The sequence below is a fragment of the Vanacampus margaritifer genome, chromosome 2 (genome assembly GCF_051991255.1).
Source record: "Vanacampus margaritifer isolate UIUO_Vmar chromosome 2, RoL_Vmar_1.0, whole genome shotgun sequence".
NCBI lineage: Eukaryota > Metazoa > Chordata > Actinopteri > Syngnathiformes > Syngnathidae > Vanacampus > Vanacampus margaritifer.
The window spans coordinates 6,415,636-6,436,537 of record NC_135433.1 but is presented as its reverse complement, the minus strand read 5'-3'; the positions used below and the strand labels follow the sequence as shown (position 1 = coordinate 6,436,537).

The 20,902-nt window shown below is 37.1% G+C and overlaps 1 protein-coding gene across 3 annotated transcripts in view; it reads right to left on the bottom strand.

Annotated features, from left to right (window-relative positions):
- LOC144044198 (guanine nucleotide-binding protein G(olf) subunit alpha) overlaps positions 1 to 20,902 on the bottom strand; it is a 65,690-nt gene that overhangs the window by 41,881 nt on the left and 2,907 nt on the right. For 2 of the 3 annotated variants that reach the window (XM_077558453.1, XM_077558454.1), the window contains 3 exons: positions 7,976 to 8,048; positions 5,248 to 5,302; positions 2,488 to 2,607 (listed from right to left, as the gene is read on the bottom strand). In XM_077558453.1, the coding sequence (XP_077414579.1) occupies positions 2,488 to 2,607; positions 5,248 to 5,302; positions 7,976 to 8,048 (248 nt within the window). Of the gene's footprint in view, positions 1 to 2,487; positions 2,608 to 5,247; positions 5,303 to 7,975; positions 8,049 to 8,274; positions 9,654 to 20,902 lie in introns of those variants that run through there. The other variant, XM_077558455.1, reaches the window with a different exon arrangement.

Genomic DNA, 20,902 nt, shown 5'->3' with positions numbered 1-20,902 from the left:
GAATGCGGGCGGCCCGGTGCGAAAGGGAAACATACAAACACGCTGGTGAGATGGCTTCATAATATTTTGCAAGCGAGCCCGAGTCCATACGAGGAAGCTCGTGGTTGCGACAGTAAGATCCACCTGTTTACTTGCTAGCAGGCTACTTCCTGGTTCGTGGAGGTTGACGTGACCATAGGATCATTTATTGTTCTGGAAGGTGGACTGCTACATTGACGCCAAAAGGACAAACTAATTTACCGCCTGTCCGACATGAAGCCTTTTTGGGTGGTGGCCCTCTTAGAAGCAATACTGTCCCTCTATATTCATAATACAATACTTAGCTCTTAATGATTACTTCATATTTAGTGTTTTAAATGTACTGTATTTATACAGTATACACTGAGCATGTGGCTATGACTGTGTACTTTTTTTTTTTTTTCCTATATAAAGGCAGTGACCACTGACCGGCATTATATAAACAAAAAAACAACAAAAAAAGATTAACTCTTTGACTGCCAAAAACGTTAAATAACGTTTAGTAAAATCCTATGGAGGAGTGCCAAAGACGTTAAAAGATGTTTGTTTCAAAACAGAGGTGAAACTAACCATTTTCTATTGTTGATTACTGAAAAACGGAATAAGGTAGAAACAAACTTTTTTTTCTGATGAAAGATGAGAGTCCAATCTTTCATTTGGTAGTATGTGTGTTTCCATAGTACAAACACATAATTTTCTGTGGACCTTGAAAGATCAGTCAAAATGCTTAAATCGGCTGGCACCCACGGCATCCCTTTTCTGAAAACGTCTGGCAGTCAAAGAGTTAAAATAAGACCCTCCATGAGCTACACTTTAACGGGACCAATCATATACACTTCGGTATCGCGGCACCGGGCCATCGGGCTACCGTACTGACAATCTGATTAGCTGTCTAACTAAATGTCTAACTCCACTAACTCACTATATGACTGAGTGACTATCAAAACTAACTGACAGGTGAACAGACAAACTGCCTGACTAACTTCCCGGCAAACTGACATACAAAAATATTGGGACTTACCGACTGACTGATTAACTGACTCACTAACAAATACACTCTGACCTACTCACTAACTGACTGGCTAACTAACTGACTGACTAGCTACAGACTAGGGCTGGGCGATTAGGCCCAAAAATAAAATCTAAATTTTTTTTTTTTACAGACATTCAGGACGATTACGATTTAAATCGATTTTGAACTAATAAAACCAACAAACATTTATTTAAAGGTTTCATTTATTCAATAATAATTCCTGTGCAAAATGTTCAGACATCAATAATGTATACTGAATCTAAATTCGTTTTGACATCAACTTAACATTCATAGTTTTTTCTTAAATGCCACAATTAAGTGGTTAGCAGCATGTCTTGTAAAGCACCCATCCAGAATTCTGCCACCAAAACATTTGAATGTAACACAACATAAGAGCTTTTAATAATCCGAAAGAGAAAATTTGATTTCACAATTTAGAACATTTTCAACGATTCGATTTTTTAAATGACGATGTATCGAATTCATTCCATTTATTGCCCAGCCTTACTACAGAAACTATGAAAAATTTACTAACTTACTGATAAACTAACTGAAATGACCAACTATCTGACTTACTAACCGACTGACAGATTGACTATCGGACTAACTATTTACCAGAAACCATCCCACCCAACTTCTCTAACTGTATATTTTTGATTTTTTTTTTTAACATGGTGGGACTGGGAAATGGACACTGTTGAGTTGAAAGAAATGCTGCAGACAAATTGCCTAAAATAAAGTTACAGTTCCCAAGCAGCCATTCCAGTTTTGAACACAGGTGAAAGACGAGAGGAAATTCTGAAGGACACAAAAGACATCTCATTTTACAGGTATGTTATGTGCTCATATTTGCTTAAGTGCAATTTTTGTGAACAAAGCCAGTCTATTTCATTTATATTTTTAACCTAAGCTATTTTACTTTTCTGTGCTTAATTTCAATTCATGTTCAATATTCTTGAGAGTTTAGTCAATTGCTCTTAGAAAGGATGTTGTTGGATTATTATGATCTAATATCATTTTAACAGTGGCATGAAAAAAAAACTATCGTATATCCTAAAAGTTATTCTTTACGTAGTAGCGTACGTTTGAGGCACAACTGCGCAATCCGTTACGCAAAATTCGGGTCATGAAAACTCCAAGAGAATGCTGTTTACGGCGAGCAAAAGCGCTAAGCAAGCGTGGCGAATCGAGAATTCCATCAAAGATAGTAAGTGGATAATAGTTTCTTGAGCCCACAATTCTGCTGCTGACAACAACAAACACGACGACAAGGAAACATTCGAACCCCCAGCGGTCTTATTCTCAAGCTCAGCGCTCATCTGCAGCTTTGCCGCGCTGCACATCCGGCGTTTGGGGGCTTTCACACACGTGACCTCGAAACTGAAACTTCAACATGCGTACGGAGGTCGGGGCGGGGGGGTCGAGGAGCGTCTTACCTGTGAGTAGTCAAAGTCAGAGAGAGGTGCTATGCTCTTGATGTATTCGATCCTGAATTGGTCCTCTGGGTTGGCTAGCGGGACAGGGGGTATTAAAGTGCTCATCGCCGACACTATCGTCTGCACAGAGATTGGGAGAGAGAAAAAAAACACACAATTAGCACGAAAAAGCGGAATTAGCTATTGTGATACAGTATTGTTTAATGTTAGATATGTAACGGACCGGATCTGCGTATCAGCCAGCTACGGACTACCTGAGACAGTGATTCTCAGTGTGGTACAAGTACCACTGTTGGTTCATGGGCTCCCTCTAGTGGTAGGCGAAACAATCACTGAATTAAGTATTGGCCGTCTTGCAGTGATGTTGACTTTTTATTAATCCAGTGCAGTAAATTTAATTCAGTTTTACTAGCAAATACAATACATTTGCATTGATGTCCTTTTTTTTTTACGTACAAGTACCACTTGTGGTACATGGGCTCCCTCTAGTGGTAGGCGAAAGAATCACTGAATTAAGTATTCTGCGCCTTGCAGTGATGTTAACTTTTTATTAATCCAGTGCAGTAAATTTAATTCAGTTTTACTAGCAAATACAATACATTTGCATTGATGTCCTTTTTTTTTACGTACAATTTTCACGTACAAGTACCACTTGTGGTACATGGGCTCCCTCTAGTGGTAGGCGAAAGAATCACTGAATTAAGTATTGGGCGTCTTGCAGTGATGTTAACTTTTTATTAATCCAGTGCAGTACATTTAATTCAGTTTTATTATCAAATACAATACATTTGCATTTAATCATTTGGATATGTCCTTTTTTTTTTTTTACGTACAATTTTCCACTGGTGGTACATGGGCTCCCTCTAGTGGTACGTGAAAGAATCACTGGATTAAATGCTCAACCTGTCAGCCTTGCAGCGATTTTAACTTTTTATGAATCCAGTGCAATACTTTTTATTCAGTTTTACTAGTAAGTACAATACATTTAAATTTCATCACTTAGAAAAAAAAAAATCAATTTTTATTTCGCTTATTTACATTTTAATTGAATTATCAATTCATTTTCTATTTGTATGTTTTCAGGTGGGGTTTCTTCCAATATATGGCACCATCATTGCTATGAAAACACGTTTTATGTATTACCGGTACATACAGCTCAATTCCACATTTCCACAAACATAAAACATGCTTTGTGTTTTAAAAAAAAAAAAAAAAAAAAAAGTTAGTAAACTACAGACTCAGTCCCAGTTTGTACACTTGATTCATCACTATCGTAAGGAATAAATCTGCTTAAATGTTACCAAAACGTCATATATTTAATTCTGGTGTTGAATAGGTCTAATTACTCGTTGTTTGCGTCATGTTTTTATCAGACACGCAGCTGTGAAATATAAATAGAAATAGAATGCAATGTGAAGATTACTTATGTTCGACACGCATTCCTGCTACTACTGTACATTGTCTAATTACTGTAGTTTGTATTTGTGTTTTTATTCACTAATACTTTTTTTTTTTTCAATATAGTGCACAATCGCTGCAATGCAAACATCTGTTATGTACTGTGTCAGTCTGCTCAAACATTAAACGTACAAGATGCTTTCCTGGTAGGGAAACCTGTCTAATTAGTGTCCTTTGCTTTGTGCTTTTTATCAAACGCGTAACTGTGAGGTGTCATTAAAAAAATGGGTTATTCTGTTTCATAACGTTTTGAGCTTTTTTTTCCCTTTGCATTGCAACTGTAGATCCTTTGACTTAATTTCGCTACCATGAAAATGTTTTTATGACCTACAGCGTCAATCTGCTCGCACGTTATAAAATCTGTTATGTACAACGTGTTTATCTGCTATTGGATCTTTTTTATTGTTGTTTGCATTTTGTTTTTAATCAAACGTGTACCTGTGAAGAGCCGTACAATTACTGTTGTGTTCAAAATTTTAAAGAAGCGTAAACCAGGTCAGTCATAAGTCAAGTTACCACTGTACTTGAAGTGGAAGAATATTATTTTGTGACCTAACCCAAATTTGTACAAAGTCGTAATATGTAGTCTACGCTAACATAGCAGTATAGTCTTATAATTGCTAGCTTGGGCTGCGCTAGAATTAGTAGCGACTCGAACTGAGTTGCGAATTGGCCATTGAAAATGAATGCCGAATCAGAATTTTCGGATTCGAGTCAAAATGGGTCATCACGTCTCCATACAAGTTAGACCCCCGACCTGAGCGAGGAGCTAGCTTAACGCTAGCTAGGATGAGGCTAGTCCAATACAACGGGGATGGATTGAAAATGGGATCGAGGAGGGAAAAAAACAACATCCTGGGTTCATGTCTCTTCAAGTAAGTTATTTTAAACTAAGAAGGAAAACCTTTCTGTGGGTTGATACACTGCATCACCGCACAGGTCTGGTTTGAATGAGATTTGTAAACATATGACGCTAGATTACATGCATAAAAATTGACTTTTCATTTGTTGGACTATATAATGTGTTTTTTTTTTTTCAGTTTGAACGTCTGACATTAACACAAATGTCAAATTAATATTTTTGATGCAATTCAAAGCTCTCAAAGTTACATATGAAAAACTCTTCAAGGCCATAAATATAAAATCAATACAGCGCTAACTGAGCATGCCTTCTTGAACCACGCCCACCACTGCACAAAGTAGTTCATCGCACGCCTTTCAAAACGTTGCATGTTGTGCCATCCGAAACCAAGGACGCCCTGCAATAAAACGGGGGTGAAATGAGTCCGCGGGCCAACTCACCACTATGGCATCCTTGACGTTTTTCCGGATGTCCTGGATTTTCTGTTTCTTTTCCCTGCATAGGAAGACAACCAGAGCGAGCGGGTTATGAAAAGCGCGATGTACGACGGGCCACAAAAGATTGGTCGTGCAGATAGCGAGATGGCTTGAATTTGTCAGGAGGGTGAACAAAAGATAGAAACTGTTGGGAGCGGTCGCTGGAGGTACTTCTTTTACAATTTGCCCCTTTTTTTGTTGATGCCTGGCATGCGTCCCGTGACGGGTGTGACACAGAGAAAGGCTCAGTAGAGCGCCAAAACGCAAAAAAATAAATAAAAACGTTTGTGAGTTAGCAGGCTACTTCCTGGTTCCTGGAGGCGGCCCGAAGACGCCGGGACGGAGCCAGTTTGGATTCAAGTGGAGGTCAGCAGCTCCACTTACAGAGAAAATTGAACCGTGCACACCATCTACTAGCCAGATTCTTGAAAACAAAATTATGATCCTTAAAAGTGAGAACCTTAAATCCGGTCTTAAAAATGACAGACTGCTATGATATGTTGATTCGATTTTCAAACAACATCATGGTCATGTTTAGTAAACGAGGCGTTAAATTGCATTTAGGTGGTCTGAAAATGAGACTTTGTTCAAACCTGCAACTGTACAAAAAGGCTGAATCAGTAATAGTTTTTGCTAATAAACTGACTGTTGTTATTTGTGCAAGAAAGAGGTAAAAAAAAAAAACACACCACAGTACTATAATAATTCTCTACCTCTATTTTTTTAGGACGCAAAATTCCCAAAAGGCTGATATCCTTTACACGCCGTTTTTAGGTTATCAGCACCCTGATGGCAAAAACAATGAAACTAGAATAAGAAAACTTAGTGTAGAAATCCATCCATTTTCTTAACCGCTTATTCCTCACAAGGGTCGCGAGGGGTGCAGGAGCCTATCCCAGCTGGCTTCGGGCAGTAGGCGGGGCACACCCTGAACTGGTTGCCAGCCAATCGCAGGGCACACAGAAGCGAACAACCATCCACGCTCACAAACACACCTATGGACAATTTGGAGTGTTCAATTAACCTGCTGTGCATGTTTTTGAAATGTGGGAGGAAACCGGAGTACCCGGTGAAAACCCACGCGTGCACGGGGAGAACATGCAAACTCCACCCAGGAAGCCCAAAGCCCGGACTCGGTGTCACGTCCTCTGCTAGTGTAGAAATATGACCTAAAATGCAACCTTTGCATTATTTAAAATGATAATTTTGTGAAGACAAAAAAGATGTGTGACGGCATCAACTGATCTCTCTTGCACATTGTTTTCATGTTATCGGTATCAGTAAAGTGGTAACAAAAAGCAATTGAAATAGTAAAAAAAAAAAGAAGCTAATTGTCAAAATGTGACTTCAAAACTTGTTCAAATTATTATTTATGATGACCTAGGGGCCCGGGGCAGACAGCATCTGCTGATCTCCTTAGCGCATCCTTTTCAGGTTATCAGTATCAGCAAAATGAGGACAAAAATGCTAACTAGAAAAAAAAAAAAAGAAGCTTGTCATGGAAATATGGATTACAATGTGACCTGTATTGTGTATTTTTAAATGATCATTTATGATGAAAAAGTGCCTGGGAAGGCATTATGTGATCTCCTTTGCCTGTTTTTAGTCAGTACAAGCAAAAATATAGGATAACCACAGAACTAGAAAAAAATAAACTTATCATGGCAGTACGATTTAAAACATGAGTTTTACTAGATTTAAAATATCACTTGTGCCTGGAACTGATCTCCTTTGTGTGTGATTTCAGGTTATCAGCAAAGTACTAGCCAAATGATGACAAAACAAACCAGAAAAAATAACGTATTATAAAAATGATGGCTTAAATTTTTTTATGTTTTTTTTATACTGACACACTATTCAATTCTTGAGTAGTCACCGATACCAAGTGCAGATACCACTAGTACTTTTGAAACAAAACAATTCTGAAAAAAACAATGACATAATTTTAAATAAAGACCTATAAATCCAAATATAACATGTTTTCTTAAAATGGCACGAAATTAACGGCAATTCCAACTTCTCACTTCTAGCTCCTGATCACAAAATGGCCACAAGAGGGCATCAGCCACCGTCGTGAATGCCAATACTCGCCCATTTTCATTTAAAACTACAGTATATGACAGCGAATGTGCCTGGGATGGCAACGGTTTCAATTTCCTGGGGGCAAACAAACTCAAAATCACAACAAACGACTCGTGTCCGACTTCCGGGTGTTCGCAATTAATCGCTTTGCGATGTAATTGCTGTTTTGCGATTGCAAACCGAGCACTGGCCCGATCAATGGCTCGCGCCAGGCCCTCGCAGCAAAAACAAATCATCGATAGGCACCCCCCCCCCCCCCTCTGCATTGATGGCAAACTTTAACCCCTCCACCCTCGCCCATGGAATAGGAAGCAGTGAATTATTTGACATGTGCGTGACATGGTCGTGCCAATATGCATGGCGCCATGCGTGGCAAGAGAGGCAAGAGAAATGCAGAGAGAGAGAGGGAAGCGAGAGAGAAGAGAGAGAGAGGAGGGGAGGGGATAGATGGGACGTAACTGCCCAACAGGCGCTGCAGTGCCTGGGGAAGGAAGAACCGCTGGGCTGGCGCTTCGCATGGTGTGGCCTCCTCGGGCTGGCGGGTGACGATGGGTCATGAAAATGAGCCTCATCCATCCATCCATCCGTCATCCATCCATTGAACACTTACTCTGCATTGAAGCCGTTGACGTGGAGAATCTTCATCTGCTTCACTATGGTGCTCTTTCCCGACTCCCCAGCACCTTTGAATAAACACATACATAAATACACATTAGGGGTGGTTTGGTGGGGGCTACACATTTTCTGAGGTAGCCTTGCATCAACTCCCCCACCCCCCCTCCCTCCACCCCCCCACGACATGCTAGCAAGGCGCTGCTGTCATAGACGTGTTGGCTAATAAACGAAGAGCAAAATGGGGGTAGCGGGGGTTTACTAGCTCACATTTCATCATCCCAAGACGACTCTTACCGAGTAATAAGAGCCTGTGCGTGGCTTTGTACGCTTGTCGCTCCTTCTGCAACTGTTTCTCGATCTTTTTATTCGCCTCTCGCTGAGCCTTCTCGTCGATGCGCTGGTCTTCAGTCTTGCTGTTGCCCAAACAACCCATCTTCCGTCGCCCCCGAAAAAAAAAGCCCTTCCTTCGCCGACAAAAACAAAATACAACGCCAGGGATGTTCCTTTAAAATGGTGACGGAATGGTCGAGTGTTTTTCTGAATGATGGTAATAAATAAATAAAAATAAAAAAAGAAACCAATCTCTCGAGAGGCTTCTCGGGAAGGGAGGAATCCGTCCCCCGTTATGATTCCGCTTTTAGCCGCAGCCGAGCGTCATCCAATCCGCCTGGTATTGGACGGAGCAGCCGCGAAAAGGGGGCTAAAGACCGAAATATGGTTTCGGGGGAAAAACTAAAAATAAATAAAAGAGAGAGAGGGGAGGCCTTTGTAATGTCCGTGAATGTAGCCAAACGTTGCTATCTCCGGCCCCTCTCTCTTTTCTCCCTCTCTCTCTCTTCTCTCTCTCTCTCTCTTTCGCTCTCTCCCTCCTCTATCTATCAAGATTTGTGTCTCCTCAACTCAGCACTGCCTCTCGCTGTGGCACCAGGAAGTAGCCGTGGCCCGCAGAGGTGGAAAAGCAACGCGCGCGCGCGCGCTAAAGCGTTCCATTAACTAGCCCGCGGCGACACGGCGCTTCCAAAACATGCGTGTCCGAAGCGACAGGAGCCATTCCTCGACTTTTTAGTCCCTGGCCATGCTTGCTGTCACACCGGTCGGCGGAGAACTGGAAACCTGGACGCCTGTAACCACTGCCTGGCAAGAGGGGATGGGCACAGCGGCCTTGACCTGAACTAGCAACGCGCTGTAGTGCGGGATTTACCATCCTCCGCTGCCTTCAAAAATTACCATCTCGGTTGTCCATGAACGCACCTCGCCTCTCAGTAAGACCAACGGTACATTATCGGTTGCATCTAAAAAACGACAGTCGTGGTTGTCATTGAACGCCTCTAGCTTTTTCTCCGGACCGTTACGCCCGCCCTCTGCTGCGATTAAAAACTACAAACATGGCGACCCGTGAGCACCTCCTAAACTCAACCGCAGCTGTTGTGCATTGATTGTAGTACATAATAAAACGAAATAAAAATGAAAACAATAAAATATTAATAACTTTTTGGGTGAATTGCTATTGTGATTTGACCGTTTTTTTAATTGTGCACATTCATTAATATTAGTTAACATTAATTAATATTAGGTATTATGCAAGCAGTGCAACCTGAATGGTAAAACTATATGCTTAAAAAAAGAAGAAGAAAAAGCTAACATCCTGGATGCGCGCGCGCACACACACGCATGGTCCCAAGTCCCAACCCCAGTAAAGTCACCAAGCGAAGCTGTCACACACTACCCTCGAGTGGTAAGATGCGGTAGTGCACACAGCTCGGCGTTGCAACCACAATCACGTGTGATGTTTGCAAATCTCGCGAGACTATAACTGAGCATTGCGCAAAAGGATTAATTTATTTGAAGATCCCACAAAATAAACTTAATTGTACCTCAAATTCGCGCAAAACTACAGTTTAATGAGCATTCAGGGTTTTGTGTGTGTGTGTGCAGTGCCAGTAATGGCAAAAGAGGAAAATGTGATAAATAACCATAGGTTGGAATACATGAAGAAAAGTCTGGCAGTTTTATAGTATGAACACAACAGTGTATTCCAACCTTTATTGTGTTAGACTACTTATTTCTTCAAATGTAAGGATAAGTGGCACAGAGAATGAATGGCTAGATAATGAACCTGAACAAACCAAAATGTCACAGAATCAACTGTTGGAAACAACAATAAAGCTGCACGTGTCATGAGTGTGACAGAAAGATAAGATGGATGCCGTGTGATGTGCGACATATGAAATGAATGAGCGTCTAATATCTGGATTGAGAGAAATGTACTAATTGCACATCCAATTAGACCATAAGCCCCATTTTTCAGTCAGTAGGTCAATCTGTTTATGTTAAGAAAAAAAATAATACTTTTTTTTTTTTGTATTTATGGATTTTTCATGTAATATTTATGTAGTTTAGTTTCATAGTTTGTGTTGGTTTCTAATACTTGAATAATATTTTGTGGGTTTTTTTTCATACAAATGTGGACCCCAAAAAAAATTTATCTGACTAAAATTTAAAATAAATATTGTAAAAAACTAAATAAAAAAACACGAATCAATTAAAAAAAACTGTTTTTTAATTGTGAATAAATGGATAATTTAATTTAATTTAAAAAGAAACAAACTCATGAAACAGGCCTGGACCAAAAATGATGGCACCCCTAAAAAAAAAAAAAAAAGTTAAGTTGCACATATTCAAAAATGTGTCAGCCGGAGGGAAATTGTTGACAAAATGAATGTCAACAAAAAGTCCCAGAACAACCGTCAAAGAAATTAAAGGTCAACTCCAAGGTCAAGCTACATCAGTGTCAGATCACATCATCTGTCGTTTGAGCAAGTGGACTTCGAGGGAGATGAGCAAGCAGGACGCCGCTGTTGCAAATAACTCAAAAAGCTAAAAAGTTTGCCAAACCGCATGGTCACAGGCCACAAAGGTTCTGGGAGACTGCCCATCCAATGGACGGACGAGAGAAAAATGGAACTTTCTGACAAAGTATATCAGCTCTAGATTCACAGATGCAAAGATAAAGCATACCAACAAAAGAACACTGTCCCTACTGTGAAACATGTCGTCAAGGGTACCATCATTTTTATCTAGACCTGTTTCATGAGTTTTTATATATATATATATACATATATAATTCTGTGAAACCACAAGTCACATGCAATGCCTATACAATGTCTGATTTTTGTCGGTTAATTTTCAATAGATTTTTATTTATTATTACAATTGTTAGATTGAAGTTATTTTTGTGATCACTGTGGGTTTTTCTTCCATACAGTGGGGGTATTAACAGTTTTGTGTAATTATGTATGTTGTGGTTTTTTTTAATATAATATATATATATATAATTTTTTATATATATTCTGTATAAGTGTTTTATGTATTTTACAATTATGTCTCACATTTTGTGTGATTTTTTTATACTTGGAAGTTATAATCTAATCCAATTGTTGTGTGTGTAAATATATATATATATATATATATATATATATATATATATATATATATATATATATATATATATATATATTAGGGGTGTGAATTGCCGAGTACCTGGCGATTCGATTCGTATCACGATTCATAGGTCACGATTCGATTCGATACCGATTAATCCCGATGCGAATCTATAAATTGATTATTGCGATTTTTTTAACTCAAATTTTGAAAATACTAATCAGTAAACTTGTACATGTACACTGTAAGATTTGTATGAAAATGTATTTATTTATCTGAAAATTCAAGCTTAACTGAGCCACAGCATTTAACAAAGAGGTTGCAGTCTGTTTCATGTTTGAATAGCACTGAAATAAAATATTAAGGCTTAATGTTTCATTAATATAACATTCTTCCATGCTTAATGTGCGAATCCTAAACCTAAGTAAGACGTTTTGTTGAATATTCCCATAAAAAAATTGATGTTTAAAAATCGATTTGGCCGCATATTTAATCGATTCGAGAATTGCGCGCTGTAATATCGCGATATATTGCCAAATCGATTTTTTGTAACACCCCTAATATATATATATATATATATATATATATATATATATATATATATATATATATATATATATAAAGCATTAACTGATTAATTAATCACACAAAAATATCGCATTAATCATGAATTAACGCAGATTAATCGCACTATTAATTTTGACCATAGATGATCCTTTAGCTTGACAGCGGATTGCGTATGACATTTAGAATATTTGTTCATGTCAAAATATTGGGGTCATTTTCTCCCATTTTAAATTATGCAAGTAATTCATTGATCAAAAAATGTTGAAGACTCATAACATTAAATGAATTCAGACATAAATTTTCAAATTTCAAATTTGGCGGGGGAAAAAAATTGGATTTGTTATTAAGCGATTAATCGCGATTAATCTAAACTCTAAAATGTGATTAATCTGATTAAAAAATGTCATCGTCTGACAGCTCTAATATATATATATATATATATATATATATATATATATATAACTCATCAAACTTTGCACACTCATTGGGCCTGGTGAAAATGTGATATTTTAAAGTTGCCCAAAAAAACACAAAATGACTCCTAACAGAGCCTTGTCCCGGCACATGTGACCCAGGACTACAAAAATTTGGAGGCACGTGTAGCACCTCTGAAACGAACAAAAAAAAACAGCCAGTAGAAGCCATATGCCTAAATGTGTGGGTCATCTAATCCAAAAATGTTATATTTTTCATCTAATACTTTTGTTTGTTTGTTTTTATTTCTGTGGCATTCCTCCAATGTATTTCCATTTATAATAAACTATGTTTTCATTTAATTTTAATATTTTCTATTGTCATCTAATATTGTTCCATGTTAAACATAATTAAGCAGAATAATCCACCCATTTCCAGCCATTCAAATCGGCTGACATTTTATGCAGCACCGCCCCCTGCTGTCAACTGAAAGTGACGTCAAAGCCTCACCGTCATGTGGCCAAACCCAGAAAACAGGTGAGCCGTGACATTTGCACTGCAAGCACTTTGACGTCACTTTCAGTCAACAGCAGGAGGCGGGCTGCATAAAATGACAGCCGATTTGAATGGTCAGTAAATCGGCGGATTATTCTGCTTAATTCTTACTCCAAAAACGCAATATTAGTATTAATATCATATTGCAAAGAAAATTTGGGAATTTGGACTTGGCTTCCGCTTGAAAGCTGCTCATTTTGTCCCGCAGGAGGGTTAATAAACTACATAAAAGTGTGCAAACAGTGGAAGTTCCTTTTTAACTCATTCACTGCCACTGACGGCTATAGATGTCAAAAATTCATTTGAACTATTTCTATTAGTTTAACAATTTTTTTGTTAACAAAAGTATGAAAACCTAGAATTTCTTTATTGTACATTTAGAACAAATATAAAATTTGTGATTAATCATGAGTTAACTAGTGAAGTCATGCGATTAATTATGATTTAAAAAATTCATCAGCTGACGCCCCTAATTTTTAAAACTCTTTTTTTTTTAAAGAAAAGATTATTAAAAACAAAAAATAACATAAAAATTACTTATTTTTTTCTAAATGAAAAAAAAGAAGAAAAGATTATAAAAAATTAGGGGCGTCAGGCGATCACCCCAACCCCCATCCCCCCCGTAATTTATTGCATTACTTCACTAGTTAACTCACGATTAATATAATACAATACAATACAATACAATACAATATTTTTTTTCGAGGTTTTCATACTCTTGTTAACAAAAGTCGAAAAAATGTTAAACAAATAGAAACAGTTCAAATTAATTTTTGACGTCTATAGCCGTCAATGGCAGTGAATGAGTTAATTTGGCTGCAACTTTTATTTGACGTGACCTATAAGACGAGAGCGTCTTGTCGATGACATCATGTGAAGTTATGCAATCCGACAATATCGCACGGTGGGAGAGCTGCTCTTATCTACGACTGCTGTCCGTTCATTTAATAGCTTGCGCCATAAAAGCTTTAAATACAAAAAAGTCAGGCTGATTAGTCGCATGAATTTACAACACACGCTCCAGTGCAAATACACAATAAAGCCATAAAGATAAAGATGGTAGTCACACAGTCCAGCGTCCTTCCGGGATTGTTCCCTTTAACCCTCATGCTTCGTGACGGGTCGAGGTGACACAAGTTTAAAAAACAAAAAAAAGACTCACTTAAGTGTAGTTAAGGGTTGTGTGCGAGCTGGAGCCTCTCATAGCTGACTTTGGTGGAGTAAACATAAAAACAAAACAAAAAAGTATTTACAGTCACACAATAAAAGAGGCTTCACTGCTCATTGCTATTACCGGCTGAAGTTTACTGCCAAATTAAATTTAAAACCAAAAATTAACCTTAAGTATTCAAAACAACCACATAGCTTAGCCTTTCGGTCCGCTAGCTTTAATGCTAAGCTAGCTAGCATCTGTGTTGTGACTGACCCATTGATCTGAATACATGACTGGACATGCCCGTGCAAGCTATTGAAGTCACAGGGCGGCCATCTTGCTTCTCCCATCTCGCGAGCAGACTACTGACAGACCTCAATATTAGATTTGGCACAGGCATCTTTTGTTTTATTACAGTTATAATTCTTTAATAATAATAATGAGGAAAAAAAACGTTTCCTCCTGTAAATACCATTAACACATAATTTATACATGTATTTAAAGCAAGTTGTAAAATGTATGAAATCCTTTTATTTATGTTTAACAAATTTAAAACATCATAAATCCTGCTGTTCCTACTAAGTACTCTCTCAAATGTTCTCCAATTTCGATACTGTAAATGTATAGGATCATATGGCGGGAAAGGTTTCTTGGGAGGAGCAATATGGCGGCCTCGCAACTTCCAAAGTCTTGGCTTATCGGCTATCCAGTCATATATTCAGATCAGTGGGCTGACCAGACGTCACGTTTTGGCATTTTTAGTCTTAGTTCCTGCGTCCTGGCGGACTTCGCCAACCTCATTGTTTTGGCCCAATATTATGCAAGTCTCATCCCGGCGTCCCGTGTTTTTGCCATGTGTATGTCCTTCACACAGTTCTCATACCGATTCATGTGATAAACACATTAAAAGGGAATTTAACTATTAAATTCCTTCCTATTTACATCCAAATTCTCATTGGAATCCCCATCTAATCGGTAACAGGCGTTGACCGGAACTAGAACTACTTCCTGCTTTTGCAGCTAAGAATCATGGGAAATGTAGTCCTACTATCTACTGCGGCCGCTACTCACCGGTCAGACAACGCAAGCTGAGCTTTCGAGCGGTATATACTAATGTTACAACGTGTTGACCGACGCGAGGTAAACGGCAAAGCCAGCTTCCAATAGCTGTCAGGACAGAGCAGAAAGCTAGCATAATATTGAGTGCGCTGCTTTGTTTAGCGCTATTGAACTGTCATCGAAGATAACATTTAGATAGATAGCATGTAGCATTAGTTATTTTGAAATCAGATGATGACCCCATCAAAGCAATTGTTTGTTTGTTTTTGTGTTGGAAACATTTGGGAGGGGATAATGTTTTTGCATAACATTGCCTATAGTGAATTTTATGCAAAAAATGTTTTTAAATCGAAAGTAAAAAAATATTAGGGCCCGACCGATGTGACCGATGACGATACCGATTTTGGGCAGAAAAAAATACAGATTGCCGATTGATCTGTCGATTTAAAAATACATATCTAATGCTTCAAATTAATTTAATTTAAATGGTGTGCACACTTAAAGTGAGTACAGAAGAATGTTGCAATTGAATTAAAATTAAAATAACTCATTTTTTACACATTGGGTGCCTTTGTGTCGTGTTATCTCACCTGTGCGTATGCGTTCTCACATCATTTGTGTGTAAATATTCGTTACAACAAAACACTCCCGAAGTTGACGCTAACATCCTGTTAGCATTTGAATGGGATCCTCCCTTCGCTTTTAGCATAAGCGCTAGGCTAGCGATATTTTTTAAAACGAAGAATGTTTTGTATTTAAATATACATTGGATGTAATTCTTAGCGTCGTGTGTTTAGTTTTACAATTAATTCAAGTCATTAAACATCTTAAAGGACGCTTAGGGACAACAGACCAGAATAACATACGCTACACACTTGCTAGTTGTTAATGCTACAAAGACAAAATGGTGCATTCAGGGTACTTTCACAGCGTCGGAAACTTCGCTTTGATGATATGATAACGTTAAGCGGAAAATAATGGGCCATTTGGCCGATTGTTTTGGCCAATGTTTGAAGGGCAATAATCAGTCGATTATAATCGGCGGCTGATTAATTGGTCGGGCCCTAGAAAGTATAGCTTCATTATTGTTCAACAATCTCCATGACCATATTTGTAAAATGTCCACCATATATGTGCCGAAATCGTGAAGGTTTCTTCAAAATTATAGTGATGTTTTGTTTTTTTATGGAGGATTTTAGAAGCCTGCGATTGGCTGGCAACCAGTTCAGGGTGTACCCCGCCTACTGCCCGAAGCCAGCTGGGATAGGCTCCAGCACCCCCGCGACCCTTGTGAGGACAAGCGGTTAAGAAAATGGATGGATGGATTTTAGAAGCATTTGAAGTATTCCATGTCTCTTAGAAAAAACACACACACAGATGGCGGCCATTAAATTGATGCAGTGTGACAAAAATTGTTTATTTAAATGTTTTTTGTTATTTATGTTTTTTTGTATCTATTGTTTTTCTGTTTTTGTTGTTTTTCCTATTTGTGTTTTTCATCTAATATATTTGTATTTGATTGCATTGTGTTGCATTATCATTTGCTCTTTGAGGTTTGTATAATATTTAGAGATTTTGTGTGTCATTTCCTTCAGATATGATGGATGGATGGATGGATGATAGATGGATGGATGGATGGATGGATGGACAGATGGATGGGTGGACAGACAGACAGAGAGAAAGAGAGAGATGGATGGATAGGTGGATAGAGAGAGAGAGAAAGAGAGAGAGATGAATGGATGGATAGATGGAGAGAGAGAGATGGAGATGGATGGATGGATGGATGGATAGACAGATGGATGGATGGACAGACAGACAGAGAGAAAGAGAGAGATGGATGGATAGGTGGATAGAGAGAGAGAGAAAGAGAGAGAGATGAATGGATGGATAGATGGAGAGAGAGAGATGGAGATGGATTGATGGATGGATGGATAGACAGATGGATGGATGGACAGACAGACAGAGAGAAAGAGAGAGATGGATGGATAGGTGGATAGAGAGAGAGAGAAAGAGAGAGAGATGAATGGATGGATAGATGGATAGAGAGAGAGAGAGATAGATGGATAGATGGAGAGAGAGAGATGGAGATGGATGGATGGATGGATGGATGGATGGATGGATGGATAGACAGATGGATGGATGGACAGACAGACAGAGAGAAAGAGAGAGATGGATGGATAGGTGGATAGAGAGAGAGAGATGGATAGAGAGAAAGAGAGAGAGATGAATGGATGATAGATGGATAGAGGGAGAGATAGATGGATAGATGGAGAGAGAGAGATGGAGATGGATGGATAGATAGATAGAGAGAGAGAGAGAGATGGAGATGGATGGATAGATAGATGATAGATGGATGGACAGACAGATGGACGGATGGACAGACAGACAGACAGACAGACAGACAGAGAGAAAGAGAGAGATGGATGGATAGGTGGATAGAGAGAGAGAGAGAGAGATAGATGGATAGATGGAGAGAGAGAGAGAGAGAGAGAGAGATGGAGATGAATGGATGGATAGATGATAGCTAGATAGATGGATGGACAGACAGATGGAGAGAAAGAGAGAGATGGATGGATAAGTGGATAGAGAGAGAGAGATGGATAGAGAGAAAGAGAGAGAGATGAATGGATGGATAGATGGATAGAGAGAGAGAGAGAGAGATGGATGGATAGATGGATAGAGAGAGAGAAAGAGAGAAAGAGAGAAAGAGAGAAAGAGAGAAAGAGAGAGAGATGAATGGATGGATAGAGAGAGAGAGAGAGAGAGAGAGAGAGAGAGAGAGAGAGAGAGAGAGATGGATGGATAAATGAATAGATAGATAGATAGATAGATAGATAGATAGATAGATGGATGGACGGACGGACGGATGGATGGATCAAAGCTTTTGTTACTCCCCGACTTCGCCACAATTCCATTCCTGCCAACGACGCTCCTGCTAAATGCTAACAGCGGGAAGATGATTCATGCACCGGTCCGGCCCACCGGGCAGCAACAATAATGTTGCTTCCTGTCCGAGATATAAAAGCCACTTCCTGTTCCTACCATCCCTGCCGGAAAGGAATCGTGCAAATCGAAAGGGTTGCAGCTTTCGTGCTATTTTGGCAGCAAAATAATCTCAATTGGAAGACAACGCACAATTAAATGGTAACAAATTGAGGGGAAAAAAATATTTTTGCAAGTTGTATTTCCACCCCCAAAAAATCATAACTTTTTGTAATGATTTTCCTTTAAATAAGTCACGATGATGTCATAACATTTTCTCAAATCTCAATTTTAGGACAATTAAGTTTTAGGGGAAAAGTATAGATCCGAGATTGACTGCAAATTTCTTGTGCTTGGGAAAAATGAATTGCAATAAAGTATGCCATATTTTAGACGCTTGTCACACGAGGCCATACATAAACCAATTACTCCTAACTCCTCCCACATTCCGTCAATTCACATGGTGGGAAAGGATGAATGGAAATATGTACTGCAGACGTAACTATAAATTATTAAAAAATGCAATGGATTTTTTATTTTTTTTTATTTCACGGTTCGAACGTTGATTGGTTGGTGTAATGCAGGCCAACTGCTAAAAATAAATAAATAAATACGTTTTTTTTTTAAAATCTTTTTTAGTTTTGGGTAGTGTTTTATTTCCTTTAAAAGTTTTTTTTAGATTTAATTACTTTCCAGACAGGGTTTTGTTACTAGTATTTATTAATTTTAGTTTTTTGAAAACGCTTTGTTTTAGCTTAGTTTTTACAAGTTTCAGTATTAGTTTTAGTTTTTCTTTCATTGTATTTGTGCGCAAGATAAAAAAAATGTGAAAATTTGAGTTGTAAAAATTCATCAGAAATAGTTTTTTATTTCCTTTTAAACGTCAGTGGCAGTGAAAGAGTTAAAGTTTTTTTTTATTTAGCTAGATTTTATTACTTTCCAGACAGGGTTTTGTTACTAGTATTTATAAATTTTAGTTTTTTGAAAATGCTTTGTTTTAGCTTTGTTTTTATAAGTTGCAGTATTAGTTTTAGTTTTTCTTTCATTGTATTTGTGCGCAAGATAAAAATGTGAAAATTTGAGTTGTAAAAATTCATCAGAAATATTTTTTTATTTCCTTTTAAAGTTTTTTTTTATTTAGCTAGATTTTATTACTTTCCAGACAGGGTTTGTTACTAGTATTTATTAATTTTAGTTTTTGGAAAATGCTTTGTTTTAGCTTTGTTTTTATAAGTTTCAGTATTAGTTTTAGTTTTTCTTTCATTGTATTTGTGCGCAAGATAAAAAAAAATTGAAAATTTGAGTTGTAAAAATTCATCAGAAATAGTTTTTTATTTCCTTTTAAACGTCAGTGGCAGTAAAAGAGTTAAAGTTTTTTTTTATTTAGCTAGATTTTATTACTTTCCAGACAGGGTTTTGTTACTAGTATTTATAAATTTTAGTTTTTTGAAAATGCTTTGTTTTAGCTTTGTTTTTATAAGTTGCAGTATTAGTTTTAGTTTTTCTTTCATTGTATTTGTGCGCAAGATAAAAATGTGAAAATTTGAGTTGTAAAAATTCATCAGAAATATTTTTTTATTTCCTTTTAAAGTTTTTTTTATTTAGCTAGATTTAATTACTTTCCAGACAGGGTTTGTTACTAGTATTTTTTATTTTTAGTTTTTTGAAAATGCTTTGTTTTAGCTTAGTTTTTACAAGTTTCAGTATTAGTTTTAGTTTTTCTTTAATTATATTTGAGTGCAAGATAATAAAAATAAAAAAAACAGTATTTGAGTTGTAAAAATTCATCAGAAATATTTTTTTATTTCCTTTTAAAGTTTTTTTTATTTAGCTAGATTTAATTACTTTCCAGACAGGGTTTGTTATTAGTATTTATTAATTTTAGTTTTTTGAAAATGCTTTGTTTTAGCTTAGTTTTTACAAGTTTCAGTATTAGTTTTAGTTTTTCTTTAATTATATTTGAGTGCAAGATAATAAAAATAAAAAAACAGTATTTGAGTTGTAAAAATTCATCAGAAATAGTTTTTTATTTCCTTTTAAAGTTTTTTTTTTATTTAGCTAGATTTAATTACTTTCCAGACAGGGTTTGTTATTAGTATTTATTAATTTTAATTTTTTGAAAATGCTTTGTTTTAGCTTAGTTTTTACAAGTTTCAGTATTAGTTTTAGTTTTTCTTTAATTATATTTGAGTGCAAGATAATAAAAATGAAAAAAACAGTATTTGAGTTGTAAAAATTCATCAGAAATATTATTTGATAAACATTATAAAAACAACCATCCATACAGTGGTCAGCTTATGAGTAGACCCAATTGGAAAATTTTCAATGAACATAAGAACAATTTCAAATTTTTGGACAAAATGTTTTCTGTAGAATATGCACTTAACTCACAACATGTAAGAAAGTATGATAATACAATGCATATATTGCAAAATCGAATTAATTAATGCAAAAAAATTATTGGCATTAACAAGTTTTTCTCTTATTTGCGCAAAATGTTCTTTGATACATTTTTAAAAAGAGAAAACATTTTTTTTGTGTACTAATTGACAATATTTTTTTTTTGCAATCAATGGCCCACATCTGCGGGAGTATTTTGTATTCTATAGAAAATCTTGATTGTGAAAGTCAAGTAAAGGTTTTTTCTTACAAACCTGTTGGGGTGTGCTCATTTATGCTAAGCACTGTACATACACTTTTACGGCTATTATAAGAATTCCATTCAAACAATGCGAATTGAGAAAAAAAAGT